The 19,665-nt window shown below is 42.8% G+C and overlaps 1 protein-coding gene across 4 annotated transcripts in view; it reads left to right on the forward strand.

Moving 5' to 3' along the window:
- The window catches only part of tmem269 (transmembrane protein 269), a 109,183-nt gene that overhangs the window by 70,528 nt on the left and 18,990 nt on the right, over positions 1 to 19,665 (forward strand). For all 4 annotated transcript variants that reach the window (XM_063033040.1, XM_063033043.1, XM_063033042.1 and 1 more), the window contains one exon: positions 536 to 736. In XM_063033040.1, coding sequence (XP_062889110.1) covers positions 536 to 736 — 201 coding nt within the window. The remainder of the gene's footprint in view (positions 1 to 535; positions 737 to 19,665) is intronic.

Consider the following 19,665-nt stretch of genomic DNA (forward strand, 5'->3'; position numbering starts at 1 on the left):
TCCATTCAAGGGCATTGGTGTTTCCATACCATGCCATGATACAACCAATCAGTATATTCTCCACCACACATCGATAGAGGTTTGTCAAAGTTTTAAATGTCAGGGCAAATCTTCACAAACTTCTAAGGAAGTAGAGGGACTGCTGTGCTTTTTTCATAATGGTATTTACATGCTGGACCATGACTTTACTGTGTGTAACCATGATAACTCTGGCTTACAAGTAAACTATAGAACTACAAAACTAACAATGCTACACATTACTGGAAATCCACTAATTACCTACAGACAAATAGGGATTATACAAACAGAAAAGAAAGCATTAAGAAAGTTAAGCAACAAGAAAACGACACTTAAACCCTAATCCAATCTCTTACCTTAAACCTCTGCTGTCTAGTTTTTGATTTCCCTAACCAAAAGCAAAGAAAACGCATTCACCCAATCTATGTACCTCATTATTTTATATATCTCTAATGATACTACCCTTCAGATGTGAATTCCAAAATTATATTAACATCTTGCTAATTTTGCCTTTTAGGAATTCCATTTGTCTATCGTGGCTTACCATGTCCCTATGCTTCAGCTATCCTATCCTCCACATTTGTCTTGACCAAAGGGAATTGCTTCTTCCTCTACGTTGCTGCAGTGGTGATGATCCTCTTCATGACTGACCAAGGCAATTATCCCCATGACAAGATCTTAGAAACACAGCTTTGGAAAAAGGTGGTTTACATTGGAGGTGTGTAAAACTCTTAACTGTGAGGCTTTATTCAAGGTGTGAGTATAGATTTTTACTTGTATGTTATAATTTTTTGTAAAACTGCCCAGCATTTAAGTAATTTTGCAATATGAAGAGATTTATAATGTTATTGTCAGAGAAGTAGCCTCCATTATCATAAATTTTACATGTCAGCCCATGTTGTAATTTTAAGGCAGCCCCAGAGGAGCAAGCTGGCCAGCTACCGGTGAAAAGTTTCTTGCAGTGCATGAACAGGATATCTCTCTACTGCCACCATCAATTTCACATCATACTATTGAATCACTATTCCTCCTGACCCATAATTGCAGACTTTCCTGACTTCTGGCCTTGGCTTCCAGAGGTCTATCCCCACTGGCATATTTCACCTAAAGCACATTCCCAAGCTGTCCATGTATATTTTTATAATTTGTTCTGTTCCATAATTTCTTACAGATCCTCCCCTCCCACCCTATCCACTGTTATCATTGACTCATGTTCCCTGATATTCCAATGCAGATGTTCTTCACTAAACCATGCCCCATCCCATTCCAGTACCTCATGCTTTCCCTATTAATGATCTAATCTCTTGGGTTCCTCCAGCTGGGGCCCATTGTGATGCTCCAGTGACCCAACTTCTCAGTGCTGTTCTCTGATTTTTACTAACAGGCTTAAACTATGTTTCAATAACGAATGTTTAATGTATACTAGCACCTTAGATATCCCCATTCACTTGTAAAGTTAGGCTTAGATTTCAAGGCTTTGACCTTCCCAGTGGTTAAAGGAAAATTTAGAAATCGCTTGATCACCAAGCGTTTTGATGGCACAGACTGATGCCGTAATGGGGTTGAGCTCTTGGTTCACCGTGGAACTTGATATTTTTTTAGATTATGAAGACACGTAGTCCTCTTTTATTAAGAAATGATACATTATTTCCTCCGGTGTGATATCACAAAACACAGGACAGACCAAGACTGAAAAAAATGACAAAACCACATAATTATAACATATAGTTACAACAGTGCAACAATACCATAACTTGATGAAGAAGTCCATGAGCACAGTAAAGTTCAAAGTTTCTCAAATGTCCCACATCTCACGCAGACAGGAGAAGGAAGAAAAACTCTCCCTGCCATGCGGACCACAATCCGACTCTGAATCATCCGAAAACTTCGTGCTCTGATCAGCTCTCCGACACCAAGTACTGAGCGGCATCTCTGTCCGAACGATTGGACCTCCTTCTCGGTCGCCAAAAGCAGGCAAGGCTGGGGATCTTGAGGCCTACCCTCCAAAAGATTCCCAACCACACAGTAACGACAGCAGTGAATGGGCGTTTCAGAAATTTCTCCAGATGTTCCTCTAAGCTTTCACGTCCATTCTCCATCAAATCAGAATTGTCCACGGCCCTTATTTAACAGATACGATATCATTTTTCACCGGAAGGCTGCGCACATGCAGGCGCGCCGCCATCTTCTCCTCCCGCCTTTTGAAGATATGGTGGATGTTTACACATCAGACCTCTAAGATAGAGGTGTAGAGGTAGAAAGATGGCATGGGTTAAGTGAAATATTGCCCATCTTTAAACCTACTGGAACATAAAATACCTCCTTTTCCAGGATATTTGTTCTGGAGTTCCGTGTATTCTCCGCTGCAATGACTAGTGTCACTATTCATTTAAGACCTCATTTACATGCTTAATCTCCATGCACAGACTGCTACATTAGTTCACAGTGAGCAGTACTCTTTCCCTGGTTTCTCTTATGCCCTCAGACAAATAAAAGCTTTGGGGATTTTCCTTAGTCTTGGCTGCCAGTGGTATTTTATCCCCTTTACCAATAAGACATCAGAGCAGACTTAAGCTATTTGACCCATCCAGTCTACTCCACCACTTGATCATGGCTGGTTTATTACCCCTTTATCGAATTCTCTTGCCTTCTCCCCATAAACATTGAAGCCTTCCTAATCAAGAACCTATCAACGCCCATTTTAAATATACCCAATAACTTGGCCTCCACAGCTGTCTGTGGCAATGAATTCCAAAGATCTGCTAAAGAAATTCCTCCTCATCCCTGTTCTAAAGGGACATACTTGTATTCTGAGGTTGTGCCTTCTGATTCTAGACTCTTCCACTGCTGGAAATGTCCTCTCCATGTCCACTCTATTTAGGCCTTCTAATATTCTATAGGTTTCAATGAGATTCACCCCCACACTCTCCATTCAGCAAGTATGGGCCCAGAGCCATCAAACGCTGTACATCTGGTTAACCTTTTCATTCCTAGGACCATTTTTGTGAACTTCCTCTGTCCCCTTTCCAATGCTAGCAACATCCTTTCTTAGATAAGGGGCCCAAATCTGCTAACAATATTCTAAATGCAGACTTTATAAATTCTTTATAAAGCCTCTGTTACATCCTTGCTTTTATTTTCTAGTCCTCATGAAATGAATGCTCACATTGCATTGGCTTTACTTACTACAACTCAACCTGCAAATTAAGTTTTAGGAAGTCCTGCTCTAGCGTTCCAAAGACCTTTGGTACCCCCAGTTTCTGAATTTGCTCTTCATTTAGAAAATAGTCTACACGTTCATTCCTTCTATCAAATTACAAGACCATACACTTCCCTACACTGCATTCTATTTGTCAGTTCTTAGCCCGTTCTCCTAATCTGTCCAAGTCCTTCTGCAAACTTCCTGCTTCCTCAACACTGCATTGTCTCTCCACCTATCTTTGTATTGTCCACACTTGGTCACAAAACCATTAGTTCCATCATCCAAATCATTGGTGTATAATGTAAAAAGAAGTGGTTTCAATATTAGCCCCTGAGGAACACCAATAGTCACCGGCAGCCAACCAGAAAAAGTCCTCTTTATTCCCGCTCTGCCTCCTGCCAATCAGCCAATCTTCTACACATGCTAGTATCTTTCCTGTAATACCATGGGCTCTTGTTTAATAGCTTTATGTGCGGCAGCTTATCAAAGGCCGCCTGAAAATCTAAGTTAGCAACATCCATGGTCACTCTTGTGACTGTTCTGCCTATTATTTCCTCAACAAGCTCCCAATAGATTTGTCAAGCAATGTTTCCCCTTCAGAAAACCACACTGGCTTCGGCTTATTTTATCATGTGCCTCCAGGTACAATAAAACTACATTCTTAATAATGGACTCTTATCATCATGCCAATCACTGACGTCTACCCGAAGGGCCTATAATTTCCTGTCTTTTACCTCTCTCCCTCCTTCCCTCCTTAAAGAGTGGCATGACATTTGTTATCTTCAAGTCCTCCAGAACCAATCCAGAATCTAATGATTCTTGAACAATCTGTACAAATGCCTCCACAATTTCTTTCAGCTACCTCTTTCAGAATCCTGGGGTGTAGTCCATCAGACCCAGGTGACTTATCTATCATCAGACCTTTCAGCTTCCCTTTAGCAATAGTGACTGCCCTCACTTCTTCCCCCTGACACTGTAGAATTTCTGGCATACTGCTGATGGTCATCCACAGTGAAGACTGATGCAAAATACTCAGTTCATCTATCATTTCCTTGTCCTCCCATTATTTCCTGTCCAGCATCATGTTGCAGTGATCCAGTATCCACTTTGTCTCTGTTTAAATCTTTATATATCAGAAAAAAAGTAACATTTGGTATCCTGTTCTGTATTATTGCCTAGCTTACCTTCACATTTTATCTTCTCTCTCCTTATTGCTTTGTTAGTTGTCTTCTGTTGGTTTTTAAAAGTTTTCCAATCCTCTAGCTGCCTGCTAATTTTTGATCTATTATATGCCCTCTCTTTTTTGCTTTTCTGCTAACTTTGACTTAAGGGAAGTTACAGTTGCCTCATCCTCTCTTTGGAATGCATCTTCTTCTTTGGGATGAACTGATCCCACGCCTTTCAAATTACTCTCAGAAACTCCAGCCATTGCTATTCTGCTGTCATTTCTGTTAGCATCCTCTTCCAATCAGAGTTGGCCAGCTTCTCTTTCATTCCTCTGAAGTTCCCTTTGGTTGGTTGGCATCCATCTGTCTCGAAGAACAATGGGTGTTGATGACCATCATCACAAGCCTGGGCGGAAAGTATGGAGATCCTGAGCTATCCAGTCATCAAGAACCTCCTCTCGGCCTCACCAGTGTAGTCCAAAGGAAAGATTATGAAGCAATATGTGTGGCACCAGCTTGCCAGCAGGAGCTGCTGGAAGGGCGTTCAATGACGTCCAGCTGCCTTAGGGGCTCCACTCTGGATTTGCTGTCTGGGTTTACGTCTGTAGACTTCGACTCTCCCGAGGCTGCCCGCAAAACAGTGGGGCTATTTACCCATAGCTGGCGATCTGATTCATGAGCACCAGGGCGTGTCCACATACCAGTGGATCTGCATGCAACATGTGCAGGGGCCAGGCCTCCTTCCCATCCTCTGTAGTTCAGCCCGAGTCCGAAAGAAGTTCAGCTTCTGTGTGTCACTAGTGAGGAGGTTCTACACAAGACTTGTTCTTGGAGAAGCTATGTACTGGCAGGGACAGACTTACACGTTCAGCTCTCCTTTTCACAGAACTGCTAGCCAATAATGGGAACTGAAATTGAGAGCGACAAGCACTACCCACTATACTACCAGTCTAGATGCATCACAACAACCACTTTGCTTTACTCCACTGTAATATTGATACATCTAATTTAGTTTCTCCCTCTCAAACTGCAGGGTGAACTCTGTAATATTCTGAGCACTGCCTTCTAAGGGTTCCTTTACCTTAGGCTGCCTAATTAAATCTGGTTCATTACATAACAGCCAATGCAGAATTGCCTTTTTCCTAGTGAGCTCACCCATAAGCTGCTCTAAAAAGCCATCATGTAGACATTCCACAAATTCCTTCACTTGGGATTCTGAGCACTTCTAATTGCTTCTTTGCATTCTATGGTTCTATGCTTCAACAGTTCTCTAAATCTACCATATATAATTTTTAAAAAATCCAACCTCAATGTCCCTTGGCATCCAGGTTCATTACACTTGTTGCGCATACTTTTACCATTTTGCGTGTGTATTGGATCTCAACTGCTGCTATTTCATGTTTGTAAGCCTCCCACTGATTCCTGTAGCCTTAACTGCAAGTAGCTGCTGTGTCCACTTTTGCCAGATTGTCTCTAATTGTACTGAAGTAGCCTTTAGGAACTAAGCGTCCAATCTATTCTTATCCTTGTCCATCAGAATTTTGAAACATGCTGAGTAGTGTCACTATCTGCATGTTGATTTCCCACTGATATGCCCTTCATTTGCTTAGTTACAAACACCATATAGAGAACCATTCTTTTTCCAACTAGTTTCTGGGTAGAAAAATCTCGAAATGTGCTTTAAAAATTCCTCCCCTTCTGAGGATTTCACTCTAAAGTGATCTCAGTTAATATTGGAGAAATTGAAAATCCTCTGTTATTACCTCATATTTTTACACTTGTCTGTGAGTTTCTTCTATCTGCCCCTCTAGTTCTTGTTGACTGTTAGTAAAACTCCAGTCATTAACTGCTCGCACTTTTGTTTCTTAGTTCCATCCATGTAGCCTTTATCAAAGAAGCTTTATTTATCTTTCCTACTTAAAGCAGCAGTAAACTGCTTGATTGATATTATAGTGCCACTTCTTTTTCACATTATCCTCTGCCTTGTTTGTAGAGTAAATGCACTGAAGTGTTAAATTTTCAGTCTTACTGATCATTCAATTATTTTGTCAACATAGCAACAATATCATATGCCTCAGTTCATCAGCTTTGCATTTTTCTCCTGTACCTAGAGACTTGCCCATAAATATTGAAAATTTTGGACTCCACTACCCACATTTGTATGCCTACTTGGTATCCCATTTCCCAGTAAAATTAGTCTAAGCCCTTCCCATCAATTCTAGCATATAACCCCATGAGGACATTGGACCCATTCCAGTTCAGGTGGAATACATCAAATTTATCCAAGAAATAACTCCAGTGATGCAGAAATCTAAAACCCTCCCTCCTCCAAAATATCTTCAGCCATGCATTCAAGAATCAAGTTTATTAAGCATAAGTACATTGAAACATACAGTGAAATGCAACATTTGCATGAACAAACAACGCACCTGAGGTTGTGCTGGAGGCAGCCTGCAAGTATCGCCACACATTTCAGCGCCAGCATAGCATGCCCACAATGCTCAGCAGAACAACACAGAACACATAAATCAACAACAGCAAAACAAGCCCCATTCCTCCTCCCCCCCCCCCCACAGACACGGTCCTCTAACTCTAGGGCAGGCCATCTTCTGAATCCTTCAACTTCTAGCGGGTTCAAGCTTGGACTCAGAAATTACAACTTTAAGCATCCTGTGCCTAGCTTGCGAAATTCAGCTTTTGGGACCTTATCCCTAACTGTTGTGTATGTAGCCAGTTTACACAACTATGTTATTAATAAAAACGCTGGAGATGGGAACAAATTTTCATGGTTCTTTACTGGTAGAGTCCAAACTTGACGCACACAACAGATCAATACGCGCCTAATAGCGCATACAGCGATGTGTTACTAAAACATAAAGTAGTCCCTTATTATAATGTAGGCTATACGGTACACTAACCTTAACTACATTCTTAGTACCCTGTATAAACCATGACTTCTCACTGCTTTACAATGATCTGCAGCTGTTCTGTGACATCCTTGATCCAGAAAGACTACATACAATCCTGAATTCATATCACCTGCAGTAGTGTCTGTCTATTCCACTCACTATTGTGTTACTATTTCAGATTCAGATTTATTTGTGACATGGTAGGGTAGTGGCTTGTGTGATGCTATTACAGCTCATGCCATTCTGGACTTCAGAGTTCAATTCCAGCATTGTTCTGTAAGGAATCTCTGTATTTCCTTCCTGTAGAATGTCCTGGGTCCTCCAGTTGTCCCCCAGAGTCCAAAGACATACCGGGTAAGTTAATTGGTCATTGTAAATTGTCCCGTGATTAGGTTAGGGTTAGTCAGGTTTGTTGGGGGTGGGGGGGGTTGCCAGGTAGCACATCTCGAAGGGCCAGAAGGGTCTACTCTGCACTGTATTGCTAAATAAATAAATATACATATACAGTAAAATATGTCATTTGTGTTAACAACCAACACACTCAAAGATGTGCTGCAAGTGTTGCTGCACAATCCGGCGCTTACATAGCATACCCACAATATATAGCAGAACAACAACAGCAAACAGGGCAACAACAAAAACAAAACATAAAACAGTACAGCAGAGGAACAAACCATTTTGCCCACAGTGCTGTGACAAACCAGCTAAAAAGAAAGTCAAAAAACACCCGAAGAATGACCTCTCCTACCTATACCATGTCCCTATCCCTTCATCTTCCTTACATTCACGTGCCTATACAAATATTTCTTAAAAGCCTTTAATGTTTTTATCTCTACCACCATACCAGGCAGTGCATTCCAGCCATAAGTGACTCTCTGAGTAAAAAAAAAACCTAGGCCTCACACCCCCCATGAACCTATCCCCTCTCACCTTCAACACATATCCTTTGACATTTCACCCCTGGGAAACAGATACTCTCTGTCCACTCTATCTATGCTTCTCATAATCTTGAACACCTCTATCAGATTTCCCCTCAGCTGCAATGCACCAAAGAAAACAACCCAAGTTTATCCAGCCTCTCATGATAGCACATGTCTTCTAAACCAGGCAGCATCCTTATAAACCTCCAAAGCATCAGCATCCTTCCTGTAGTGGGGCGAGGGGAGGGGACCAGAATTGTATGTAATACTCCAAATGTGGCCTAACCAGAGTTTTTATAAAGTTGTAACATAACCTCCTGACTTCTGAGCTCAATGCCTCAACTACTAAAAGCAAGCACTCCATAAGCCGCTTTAACCACCTTTTTGGCCTGTGTAGCCTTTTCAAGGAGCTATGAACTTGGACCCCAAGATCTCTCTGCGCAGCAACACTGTTAAAGGAATTGTCCTTAACAATGTACTATCTCCTTGCATTTGCCCTACCGAGGTGCAACACCTTGCATTTATCTGGATTGAACTCCATCTGCCTATATCTGTAACTGATCTATATCGTGCTGTATCCTTTGCCAGTCTTCTTCACTATCCACAACTCCAGCAATCTTGGTATCATCCCCAAATTTACTAACATCTGCATTTTCATCCAGGTCATTTACATACAAACAACAACAAACATCGCAAACAACAGAGGTCCCAGCACAGATCCTACGGAACTCCACTAATTACAGACCTCCAACTCAAGTAAGTCCCTTCAGCCACTATCCTCTGTCTTCTATGCACAAGCCAGTTCTGAATCTGAACAGCCAATTCACCGCAGACCCCGTGCTTCTTAATCTTCTGGATTAGCCTCTCATGAGGGACTTGTCAAATGCCTCATTAAAATCCCTGAAGACAACATCCACTGCCCTACCCTCTTCGATCCCTCTCATCACTTTGTCAATAATTTCAATCAAGCTGGTAAAGCACAATCTGGCCTGCACAAAGCCATACTGGCTCTGCCTAATTAGACCATAGGTTTCCAAATACTGATATATCCTATCTCTAAGATTTTTCTCCAGATATTCCTCTACAATACTTCGCTCACCTTCTCCGCATCCAAACAAATATTCCCTCATTTATCCTTGAGTAGATCCCCCATCTCCCTAGTTACCCTCTTACTCTTGATGTACGTATAGAATGCCTTGGGATTCACCTTAATCCTACTTGCCAAGGGCTTTTCATGGCCCCTCCTGGCTTCCGTAATTTCCTTCTTTAGTTATTTTCTAGCTTCTTTATACTGTCTATACGCTTTGTTTAATCCTAACTTCTGAATACATACTTTCCCTTTTTCTTCTTGACTAAATTTATCACTTCTCTGGACATCCAAGGTTTTCTCATCTTTCTATCCCTTCTAACAGGAACATTCCTTTCCTGTACCCTGTGCAGTGGATTTTAAACACTCTCCATATGTCTGATGTGGACTTGTCAGAGAAAAGGGGTTCCCAATTAATGATTCCTAGTTCCTGCCCAATACCCTCATAATTTGCTCAACTCCAATTTAAAACTCTGCTTCAAGGACCTGGATGTTGACCACCTCTTCAAAAATCTTGTCAATAATATTTTCAGCCTCTCAAATGATGCTGAGTACCGCTAACTCCTTGACCCGGTCAGTCAGGTGCTGAAGTTCAGTGCACTTCCCATAGATTGTGTCATCAGGTATCCTGAAATCTCACATCTGACAGGAAACAACAAAAACAGGAAATAAGCAACAACAAAAATAGCATACAAGCCCCTTTCCCCTCCCTATAAATGTAATGGAAATCCTCATATGGCCTACTTACCAGTCAGCCACCTACCCTGCTTTCCATCACTTTTTGATTTATGATGTCAACTGCAATTCTGCTGGTTTTGGAGAGGTGATGTGCTTTTGCGGGTAGTTCCTCCTCTCACCATTGCAGTCACCTCTCAATTCCTTGCAACTTTCTGCTCAATTTATGCACAGCCACCACTCCTTTGTGGGCCTTCTTCCCTCACTACTTTATGGACTGAATAAAATTCGATTGAGAATAAAAGGAAATAAAAATATTACATTTAGCATTTTCATGTTCAGTCAATGACTTCATGAATGGAAAAAAAAGCAGCATTTGCACTATTTAGTATAAGGTCTCAGTGGAACAATATTGTGATGTGCATGACATGCAAATTATTGTGCCCATATAATCCATTGTGTACAAACAGCACTGCAGGCCATTCTAACATTGGATACTTGGGGTTGGAGCCCCCAGGAGCCCCTGAAAATAATAAAAGGAAGATCAATCTACCTTCGCTGCCAGATTACCTAGCAGCAGCAGGAGGTAGGACTGAGCCTTTTAAATCATGGAGGAGCAAGACTTAATCTTTGAAATAGGATCTAACCCTTTCTTTTCATGCAGATACACTGGTAGGGCTAGTGCTGTTGGCTAGAAAATGTCTAGATCTAGATCCAGCAGTAAGCACGGACATGCAGGGTATTTCCAAATCAGATGTGTAATTTGAGTGGAACACCTTCTTGTAGGGTCCCATTGACCTTTCCCTTGGCTAGCACTTGTCACATTTGAGAGGTACTATTAGTGTAGCCCAGGTGAGTAACTGTTTAGCATTTTGTAGATGGAGGTGAGGCTTTGCCAGCTGCCAAAAATTTCCAAAGAATGGTTATGAGCTCTGGCATCACTCCAGGCTATTCTTTACCCGTCTTTACATTCTTTAAATGAATAATGGTTTGCTTACAGGACAAACTGAGACTTGTTATTAAATACATACAAACTCAGATCGTGTAAGAATTAGTTATTGTTAGTTCAGGAAATGTTGAGGCTGGTATTCAGTTTGCTGGTTGTATGTATGTGAAATATGTGAAAATGTATGTGAAAAGAAAAAGATTGGTTAAGACAAATGTAGGTCCCCTACAGACAGAAACAGATGAATTGATTATGGGGAACAAGGACATGGCAGACCAATTGAATAACTACTTTGATTCTGTCTTCACTAAGGACATAAATAATCTTCCGGAAATAGTAGGGGACAGAGGGTCCAGTGAGATGGAGGAACTGAGGGAAATACATGTTAGTAGGGAAGTGGTGTTAGGTAAATTGAAGGGAGTAAAGGCAGGTAAATCCCCAGGGCCAGATGGTCTGCATCCCACAGTGCTTAAGGAAGTAGCCCAAGAAATAGTGGATGCATTAGTGATAATTTTTCAAAACTCTTTAGATTCTGGACTAGTTCCTGAGGATTGGAGGGTAGCTAATGTAACCCCGCTTTTTAAAAAAGGAGGGAGAGAGAAACTGGGGAATTATAGACCGGTTAGCCTAACATCGGTTGTGGGGACAATGCTAGAGTCAGTTATCAAAGGTGTGATAACAGCACATTTGGAAAGTGGTAAAATCATCGGACAAAGTCTGCATGGATTTGTGAAAGGAAAATCATGTCTGACGAATCTCATAGAATCTTTTGAGGATGTATCTAGAAGAGTGGATAGGGGAGTGTGATAGAGTGGATAGTGGATGTGGTATATTTGGATTTTCAAAAGGCTTTTGACAAGGTCCCACATAGGAGATTACTGTGCAAACTTAAAGCACACGGTATTGGGGGTAAAGTATTGATGTGGATAGAGAATTGGTTAGCAGACAGGAAGCAAAGAGTGGGAATAAACAGGACCTTTTCAGAATGGCAGGCAGTGACTAGTGGGGTACCGCGAGGCTCAGTGCTGGGACCCCAGTTGTTTACAATATATATTAATGACTTGGATGAGGGAATTAAATGCAGCATCTCCAAGTTTGCGGATGACACAAAGCTGGGCGGCAGTGTTAGCTGTGAGGAGGATGCTAAGAGGATGCAGGGTGACTTAGATAGGTTAGGTGAGTGGGCAAATTCATGGCAGATACAATTTAATGTGGATAAATGTGAGGTTATCCACTTTGGTGGCAAAAACAGGAAAACAGATTATTATCTGAATGGTGGCCGATTAGGAAAAGGGGAGGTGCAACGAGACCTGGGTGTCATTATACACCAGTCATTGAAAGTGGGCATGCAGGTACAGCAGGCGGTGAAAAAGGCGAATGGTATGCTGGCATTTATAGCAAGAGGATTCGAGTACAGGAACAGGGAGGTACTACTGCAGTTGTACAAGGCCTTGGTGAGACCACACCTGGAGTATTGTGTGCAGTTTTGGTCCCCTAATCTGAGGAAAGACATTCTTACCAAGAAGGTTCACCAGATTGATTCCTGGGATGGCAGAACTTTCATATGATGAAAGACTGGATGAACTAAGCTTATACTCATTGGAATTTAGAAGATTGAGGGGGGATCTTATTGAAACGTATAAAATCCTAAAGGGATTGGACAGGCTAGATGCAGGAAGATTGTTCCCAATGTTGGGGAAGTCCAGAACGAGGGGTCACAGTTTGAGGGTACAGGGGAAGCCTTTTAGGACCGAGATGAGGAAAAACTTCTTCACACAGAGAGTGGTGAATCTGTGGAATTCTCTGCCACAGGAAACAGTTGAGGCCAGTTCATTGGCTATATTTAAGAGCGAGTTAGATGTGGCCCTTGTGGCTAAAGGGATCAGGGGATATGGAGAGAAGGCAGGTACAGTGTTCTGAGTTGGATGATCAGCCATGATCATACTGAATGGCGGTGCAGGCTCAAAGGGCCGAATGGCCTACTCCTGCACCTATTTTCTATGTTTCTAAGTAAACACAGAAAATCTTTGGAATAATGAGCAGCATCTGTAAAAGAAGAAATAATTAATATTATAGATCCAAATAATAAATTTATTGTCTGGACCTAATTTGATGGCCTGTGCAAAGTGAGAATAGTGGAATTGGAAAACTGCTAAAACTAAAATTACAGTATGTATGATTGCAGTGGAAGGTTATGAAAGAGAAAAGGAAGTAGGTGATATATACTCAAGTCATAGAATATTACAGCACAGAAACAAGCCCCTTGGCCCATTTAGTCCATCCTGATTCCTGCCTAATCCTATCTACCTGCATCTGGATCATATCCCTCTGAACACTTCCCTACAATATACCTACCCTCTTACGTGTTACATTTGAACTTACTGTACCTCTACCACTTCCACTGCAGCTCATACAACACTCAGACCACCCTCTGAGAGAAGTCCTCCTCAGATTCCCCTTGGAATATTTCACCTTTCACCCTAGTTCTATTCTTATCCAACCTGAAGGGGGAAAAACCCCGCATGCATTAACTCTATCTATGCTCATAATACATACAGAAAGGTGCCGGAAAAGGGCCACAGCATCATGAAGGATCCCACCCACTCTGCTCATGGACTGTTCGTCCCACTCCCATCAGGGAGGAGGCTACGTACCATCCACACCTGGACCACCAGACTCAAAAACTGTTACTTTCTCCAATTGGTAAAGCTGATCAACACCTCCACACGCCCACCACCACTACTTTATTATTTCCTGTCAGAATCACCTCATGTGCACGTTCCTGTGCCTATTGTTATCTTATGGACATAAATCAATGTATATAAACTATCTTATGTATTTATATTGTATTTTTTATTATTGTGTTCCTTACCTTGTGTTTTTTTTTGTGTTTCATCAGATCCAGTGTAACAATTATTTCGTTCTTCTTTACACTTGTATACTGGGAATGATATTAAGTAATCCTGAATCTTGAATCTCTTAAGATCTCCCCTCATCTTCCTCACTCCAAGGAATAAAGTCTTAACCTATTCGACCTTTCCCTTTAAATCAGACCCTCAACTCCTTGTAAATGTTCTCCACACTCTTTCCATCATACTGATACCGTTTTTGTAAGTAATGGCCAGAACTGTACACAATACATCAAATTTGGCCTCACCACCAACTTCAACATAACATCCCAATTCCTGTATTCATTGCCCTGATTATGAACACTATTGACCTACTGTGACTCTATCTACCTGTGATGTTACTTTCAGGGAATGATGGTTGTATATTATGGATCCAAGTCCCTTTGTTCTACTGCACACCTCAGGACCCTAGCATTCACACCTCAGAGCACTACCGTTAATAATTTCTCTTCACCTTTACAGTTTTAAACCAGTTAGATAAGGGCAGTGTGCGAACAAGTACTATTTGATTTACACTACCATGTCATTTCATTCTTATAGACAAAGAAATGACATGTTACAAATTACTGGAAGTCTAACTGCTGGTTATAAAAACATATAAGCAGGCATCAAGAAAGTTAAACTGCTGTGAAAATAACATTTTAAATTTTAAATGGCTCTTTAGACCCTAATCCAACAAGTATAAGAACATGGAGAGTACAGTTCTGGTGTGAATGCATTGCAGGCAGTGCAGAGGGGATTCACCAAGATCTTAAATGCAATGGAATGTTTCAATTATGAGGAGAGACTGAATAGGCTGGGTTTGTTTCCTTCAAGCTGAGGATAATTATAGAAGTATCAAAATTATAAGAGTTATAGGCAAGGTTGATAATACCTGTGGTAGAGAGGTCTAGGTCTAGAGGGCATAGATTTATACTGAAGGCAAAGAGTTTTAAAGGGTATCCAAGTGTAACGCTCAGTTATATTGGCTCATATATGTCTAGGGGAAATCCCGCTCAGCACCTGCCTGAACGCTTTCCACTGAGTCGGTTGCTGCACCACTGCCGCCCGAATCAATCCCAAACATCAATCATCAGCCAGCACACCCAGTACGTTTTACCAAGTACACTTTATAGGTATTACTAAGTCTATGAAATTAATATAAATTCGATACAGAAAAGGAGGTAATGGAAAAAAAAGCGCCAGGCTTATCAGAGTCCAAGATCTTCGTGCGCAACCGTTGGAGCTCAATAAATTCCTGATGACCACCAGGATCCTGTCGACTCACGGCTCAGGACCACCCGGAGTGATCGACCAGAGCCTTTCGCATGTCCGCTGTCCTCCCGTCTCTCCTCCGACTCCCCGGCCGGTACTTCAGGCTGAACTCATAGGCAGACAAGGCTGCTAACTGCCGGTGCCCAGTAGCGTCCAACTTTGCCGAGGTCAGGATATAAGTGAGGGGGTTGTTGTCAGTTCTCACCTCAAACTGGGCCCCGTATAGATAGTCACTCAACTTGTCCACCACCACTCATTTCAACGCCAAGAACTCCAGCTTGTGAGTGGGATAGTTTCTCTCAGATGGCGACAAGCTCTGGCTGACAAACACCACTGGTCTCAATCTGTTGCCCTGTTCCTGTTACAGGACAGCCCCCAGACCCTCATGACTGGCATCAGTGTGCTTCCGGGAATCAGCAAATCCAACACCGGAGCCTGTGTCAGCACCCTTTTTAGAGATTGAAACGCCTCTTCACATTGAGCATCCCATCTCGATCCAAAAGGCTCCCCCGGATTCAAGTATCCTACCTCCGGCCCTCGGTCTCCTTTCCTTTTCTCCCCCACAGGTGGATAACCACACAACAGCTGGTTCAATGAGTGACTCATTTTCGCGTATCCTTTCACGAATCGCCAGTAATACCCACAAAACCCCAAAAACGAGCATAAGGCGCTCACCTTCTGGGGTCTCGGCCAGGTGGTTACTGCGGCTATCTTAGCCGGATCAGTGCCCACTCCATTTTGCGAGATTATGTGCCTGACATAGCTGACCGACGTCTTACAGAACTGACATTTATCCAGGGAAAGTTTTAACCCTTCCTCCTTCAGCAGACTCAGCACCTTCAGCAGCTGCTCCTCATGCTCCTCCAACGTAGATTGTTACGTACCCTGTAATTGGGTTGCCAAACCAGCAGAAATGGAACACTCGTTGGAGTCTGTGATTACTAGGAACTAATGAAGTTTTTTTAAAGAAATAAGTAATACAGTACACTAACCGCAAGGATATAAATGTAACAGGTTAGCAATGATAGTATACACATATACACAGAAATAGGGTAATAGGAATCAACCAAGCTTGATGGCAGTCTAGGGGTAAAATGATCAGTCTTAAGGTGAAGCAGAGTTCAGTTCAATCTAGTGCAGTTGGAAGTAATCGCTGTTGTTGTACCGTTGGGAGGAGAATGAGAGATACAGTTGGTTTCAGGCAAAGCTTTCGATGCCTTCTGATCCAGCTGGGGACACCGACTGTGACCCCTCCATTCTGGATGCGATCGTTCTTCCGTGGTGAACCCGGCACCCAGGCAAGGGCGGACACACACCAGGTTCCCACCGATCGTACCCTTACACCCTGTGAGCCTCTGACCGATTCCCGCGAACCAGTCCTCCAAACTCCCACCAACTTGTGGGGCACACTGCTCATTCCAGGGTCTCGTGGCGTGTGTGTCGTGCCTTAGCAAACCCACTATTTTTATCCCCCTGATAGGGTATCACCTGTCCATCAAACTTCAAACAGTTCAGGTTCAAAGCAAACGGTCTGTGGCAGACGCCAACATCTGAATTGTGTCTCTTTCTCGTTAATCTCTCTCTTCTCTCTTATTAGCACTTTGAATGTTTCTCCATTGTGTTTTGTTATCCTCTCATTAGCATCATCCGTTCTGCAGCTCTGCTTGGCTTTGCACGTGACACCTCCACCCTTAAAAGGATTTTTACCGAGGCAAAAATTTTGGGTATGAATGCACATTATACGATACACACTAATATACCGGTAGTCATCAGCAATTCGGCTAATACAGAGAACTTTAAGTTTTAACACCTGGACAGACAATCAGCAATCACATTGTCGGTTCCTTTTATATGTTTTATCTTTATATCAAATTCCTGTAATACCAGGCTCCAACTTAACAAGCGTTTGTTTTTATCCTTCATTGTGGCCAAAAGCACTAATGGATTGTGATCAGTGTAAACTATCAGTGGTTTCCGTACCAGACAAATATAAACCTCAAAATATTGTAATGCCAGAATGATTGCCAGTAATTCCTTCTCCACAGTGGAATAATTTCTCTGATGGACATTAAACTTCTTAGAAAGATAAGCCATCGGGTGTTCAATTCCTTCCTTGTCTGTCTGCAACAGCACTGTCCCTGCCGCTTCGTTGCTAGCATCTGTTGCTAGGGAGAATCGTTTTGAAAAGTCAGGCAAATTCAATACAGGGTGGTGACACAGAATCGCCTTCAGACTCTCTAAGGCTTGTTGACAAAGGTCGTTCCACTCAAACTTCTCATTCTTCGGCAAGAGCTTAGTAAGAGGGAGGGTAATATCCGCAAAGTTTTTGCAAAACTTCCGACAGTACCCCACCATCCCCAAAAACCTTCTCAGGGCCCTCTTGTCCATCGGGATGGGAACTTCAGAGATAGCCTGCACCTTAGCCTGCATCGGTGCCAGCTGCCCCTGTCCTACCACATACCCCAGGTATGTGATCTTAGCGTGGCCGAACTCACTTTTCGTAAGGTTCACTGTCAGGTTGGCTTCAGACAGCTGTTTAAACAGTTCCTCTACTGCCACAATGTGCTCCTCCCACATGTCACTCCAGACCACTAAATTGTCAATATACGCTTCTGCGTTCTTTAACCCTTTTATCACTGAATTAATCATCCCTTGGAAGGTCTCTGGGGACCTTCATGCCAAAAGTAAAACATTATACTCGTATAACCCGGATGGAGTGACAAATGCTGAGATTTCTCTAGCCCGGTCGGTTAAAGGAACACACCAGTACCCTTTCAGCAAATCGATCTTTATGATGTACATAGCTCTCCCCACTTTATCGATGCAATCGTCTACCTCTGGGATGGGATAAGCATCAGTTTTTGTGATGGCGTTCACCTTTCTGTAATCTGTACAGAATCGTATGCTCCCATCGGGTTTCGGGACAACCACACAGGGAGAGGCCAGTTCCAATTTGGATGGCCTAATAATACCTGTGGCTAGCATGTGTTCAATTTCTTTCTCCACTAGCTTGCCCTTCTCCAAGTTCATCCTATAGGGGTGTTGCTTAATATGCTGATCTGATGTAACAATAACAACATGTACTGTCCCCTTGCATCACCTCGGGACATCCAGACATACATCTGCATGCCGGTTAATTAGCTTTATCAGCAGCTTGCTCTGTTCAGGGGTTAAGTGAGAGACCTTGTTAGCAAAGTTGGCCAAAACAATAGAGTTCTCCAATCTGGTCGGCACCATATTTATCTTTTCAAGATGGGTTTTCCCCTTATTATTTGGCACCCCAGCCTCATTTATTTTTGTGATAACACCGACTAGATCTGCTCTCTTATGGTGGTAAGCTTTTAACATATTAATATGCACTAATTGTGTCGGCTTACGTCTGTCCGGCGTTTCAGTAACATAATTCAAAGAGTCTATCTTTATAATCACTTTGTACGGACCGTGGAATCTCACTTGGAGGGGGTTGGTTACCACTGGAAACAGAACTAAGACCCTATCGCCCTCTTGAAACACTTGTTGTCGGGGCACGGTACTTGGTCTCCACTTCCTCATCAGTACTCCCTCCTTCACATAATAGCCCACTGGTTCCCTTTTTATTTCTGCTTCAGAGAGAGCTGTCTCCATCAAAACCATCAGCTCCTCGTCTCATTCCTGTGCCTGTATAAATTCCTTCCTCGGTAATGATAAATCTACCTCAACTCCCTCACTTCCTTCCGCTCTACTATGCTCCTTCTTCTCACTTTCTAACCCCTCCTGGTACAAGGCTGGCAAAAACGTCTCAGCTAAATCCACATTCGCTTCGGCAGCCTTTCTGGACATGTGTCGAGTTACTGCGCAAACGGGATAAACCTGTGAGTCCATGGGCAGGTCCTCAGTCCTGGGAGGCTTGCTCATCAGCTTTACTGCTCGGTACACATCTCCACCTGCAAGGTCATTACCGAGTAAGACCTCCACGTCTTCCATCTGTAATTCGGGCTTCACCCCTATCGTGACCGGTCCAGAGACCAAGTCACTTTTCAGGTATATCTGGTGCAAAGGTACTGCTTCAGTCCCTTTCCCAATGCCTTTTATCACACTGACCTCCCCAGTCTCGGTCTCTGCACTAAATTCTAACACCCTCCTTAAGATCAATGACTGACAAGCCCCAGTGTCTCTCCAGATCCCTACTGGAACTGGGGTTGACCCCTCCTCACCGACACCAATCCGGCCGAAGTAAACTTCTCGCGCCCTTCCTGAACTCTATCAGACCTCTTCTCCCCTAGCGGTTTGTTTGCCGGCTCAATACAGCCAGTCGGAGTCATCGTTTTTCCTTTCCCCGTCTCCTTCTTTGGGGCAAAACACTTGGACGCAATGTGACCGGCTGTCCCACAATTATAGCATACGACCCCAGGAGACTTCCTACCAAACTGCTTCCCGTCTTGCTTATCCTTCTCACTAGTCCCCAGCTTACTCTCTGGCTTTGCCGGCGGACTTTCTCTGCCCTCTCGGCTACCCTTCTGGTAGCTCTTACTCAGGGTAAACTTTGCTTTGTGTGTTAACGCGTACTCATCCGCTAACTTAGCAGTTGTGGCTAAGGTTT

Source organism: Mobula hypostoma, chromosome 25 (assembly GCF_963921235.1).
Source record: "Mobula hypostoma chromosome 25, sMobHyp1.1, whole genome shotgun sequence".
Classification (NCBI taxonomy): Eukaryota; Metazoa; Chordata; class Chondrichthyes; order Myliobatiformes; family Myliobatidae; genus Mobula; species Mobula hypostoma.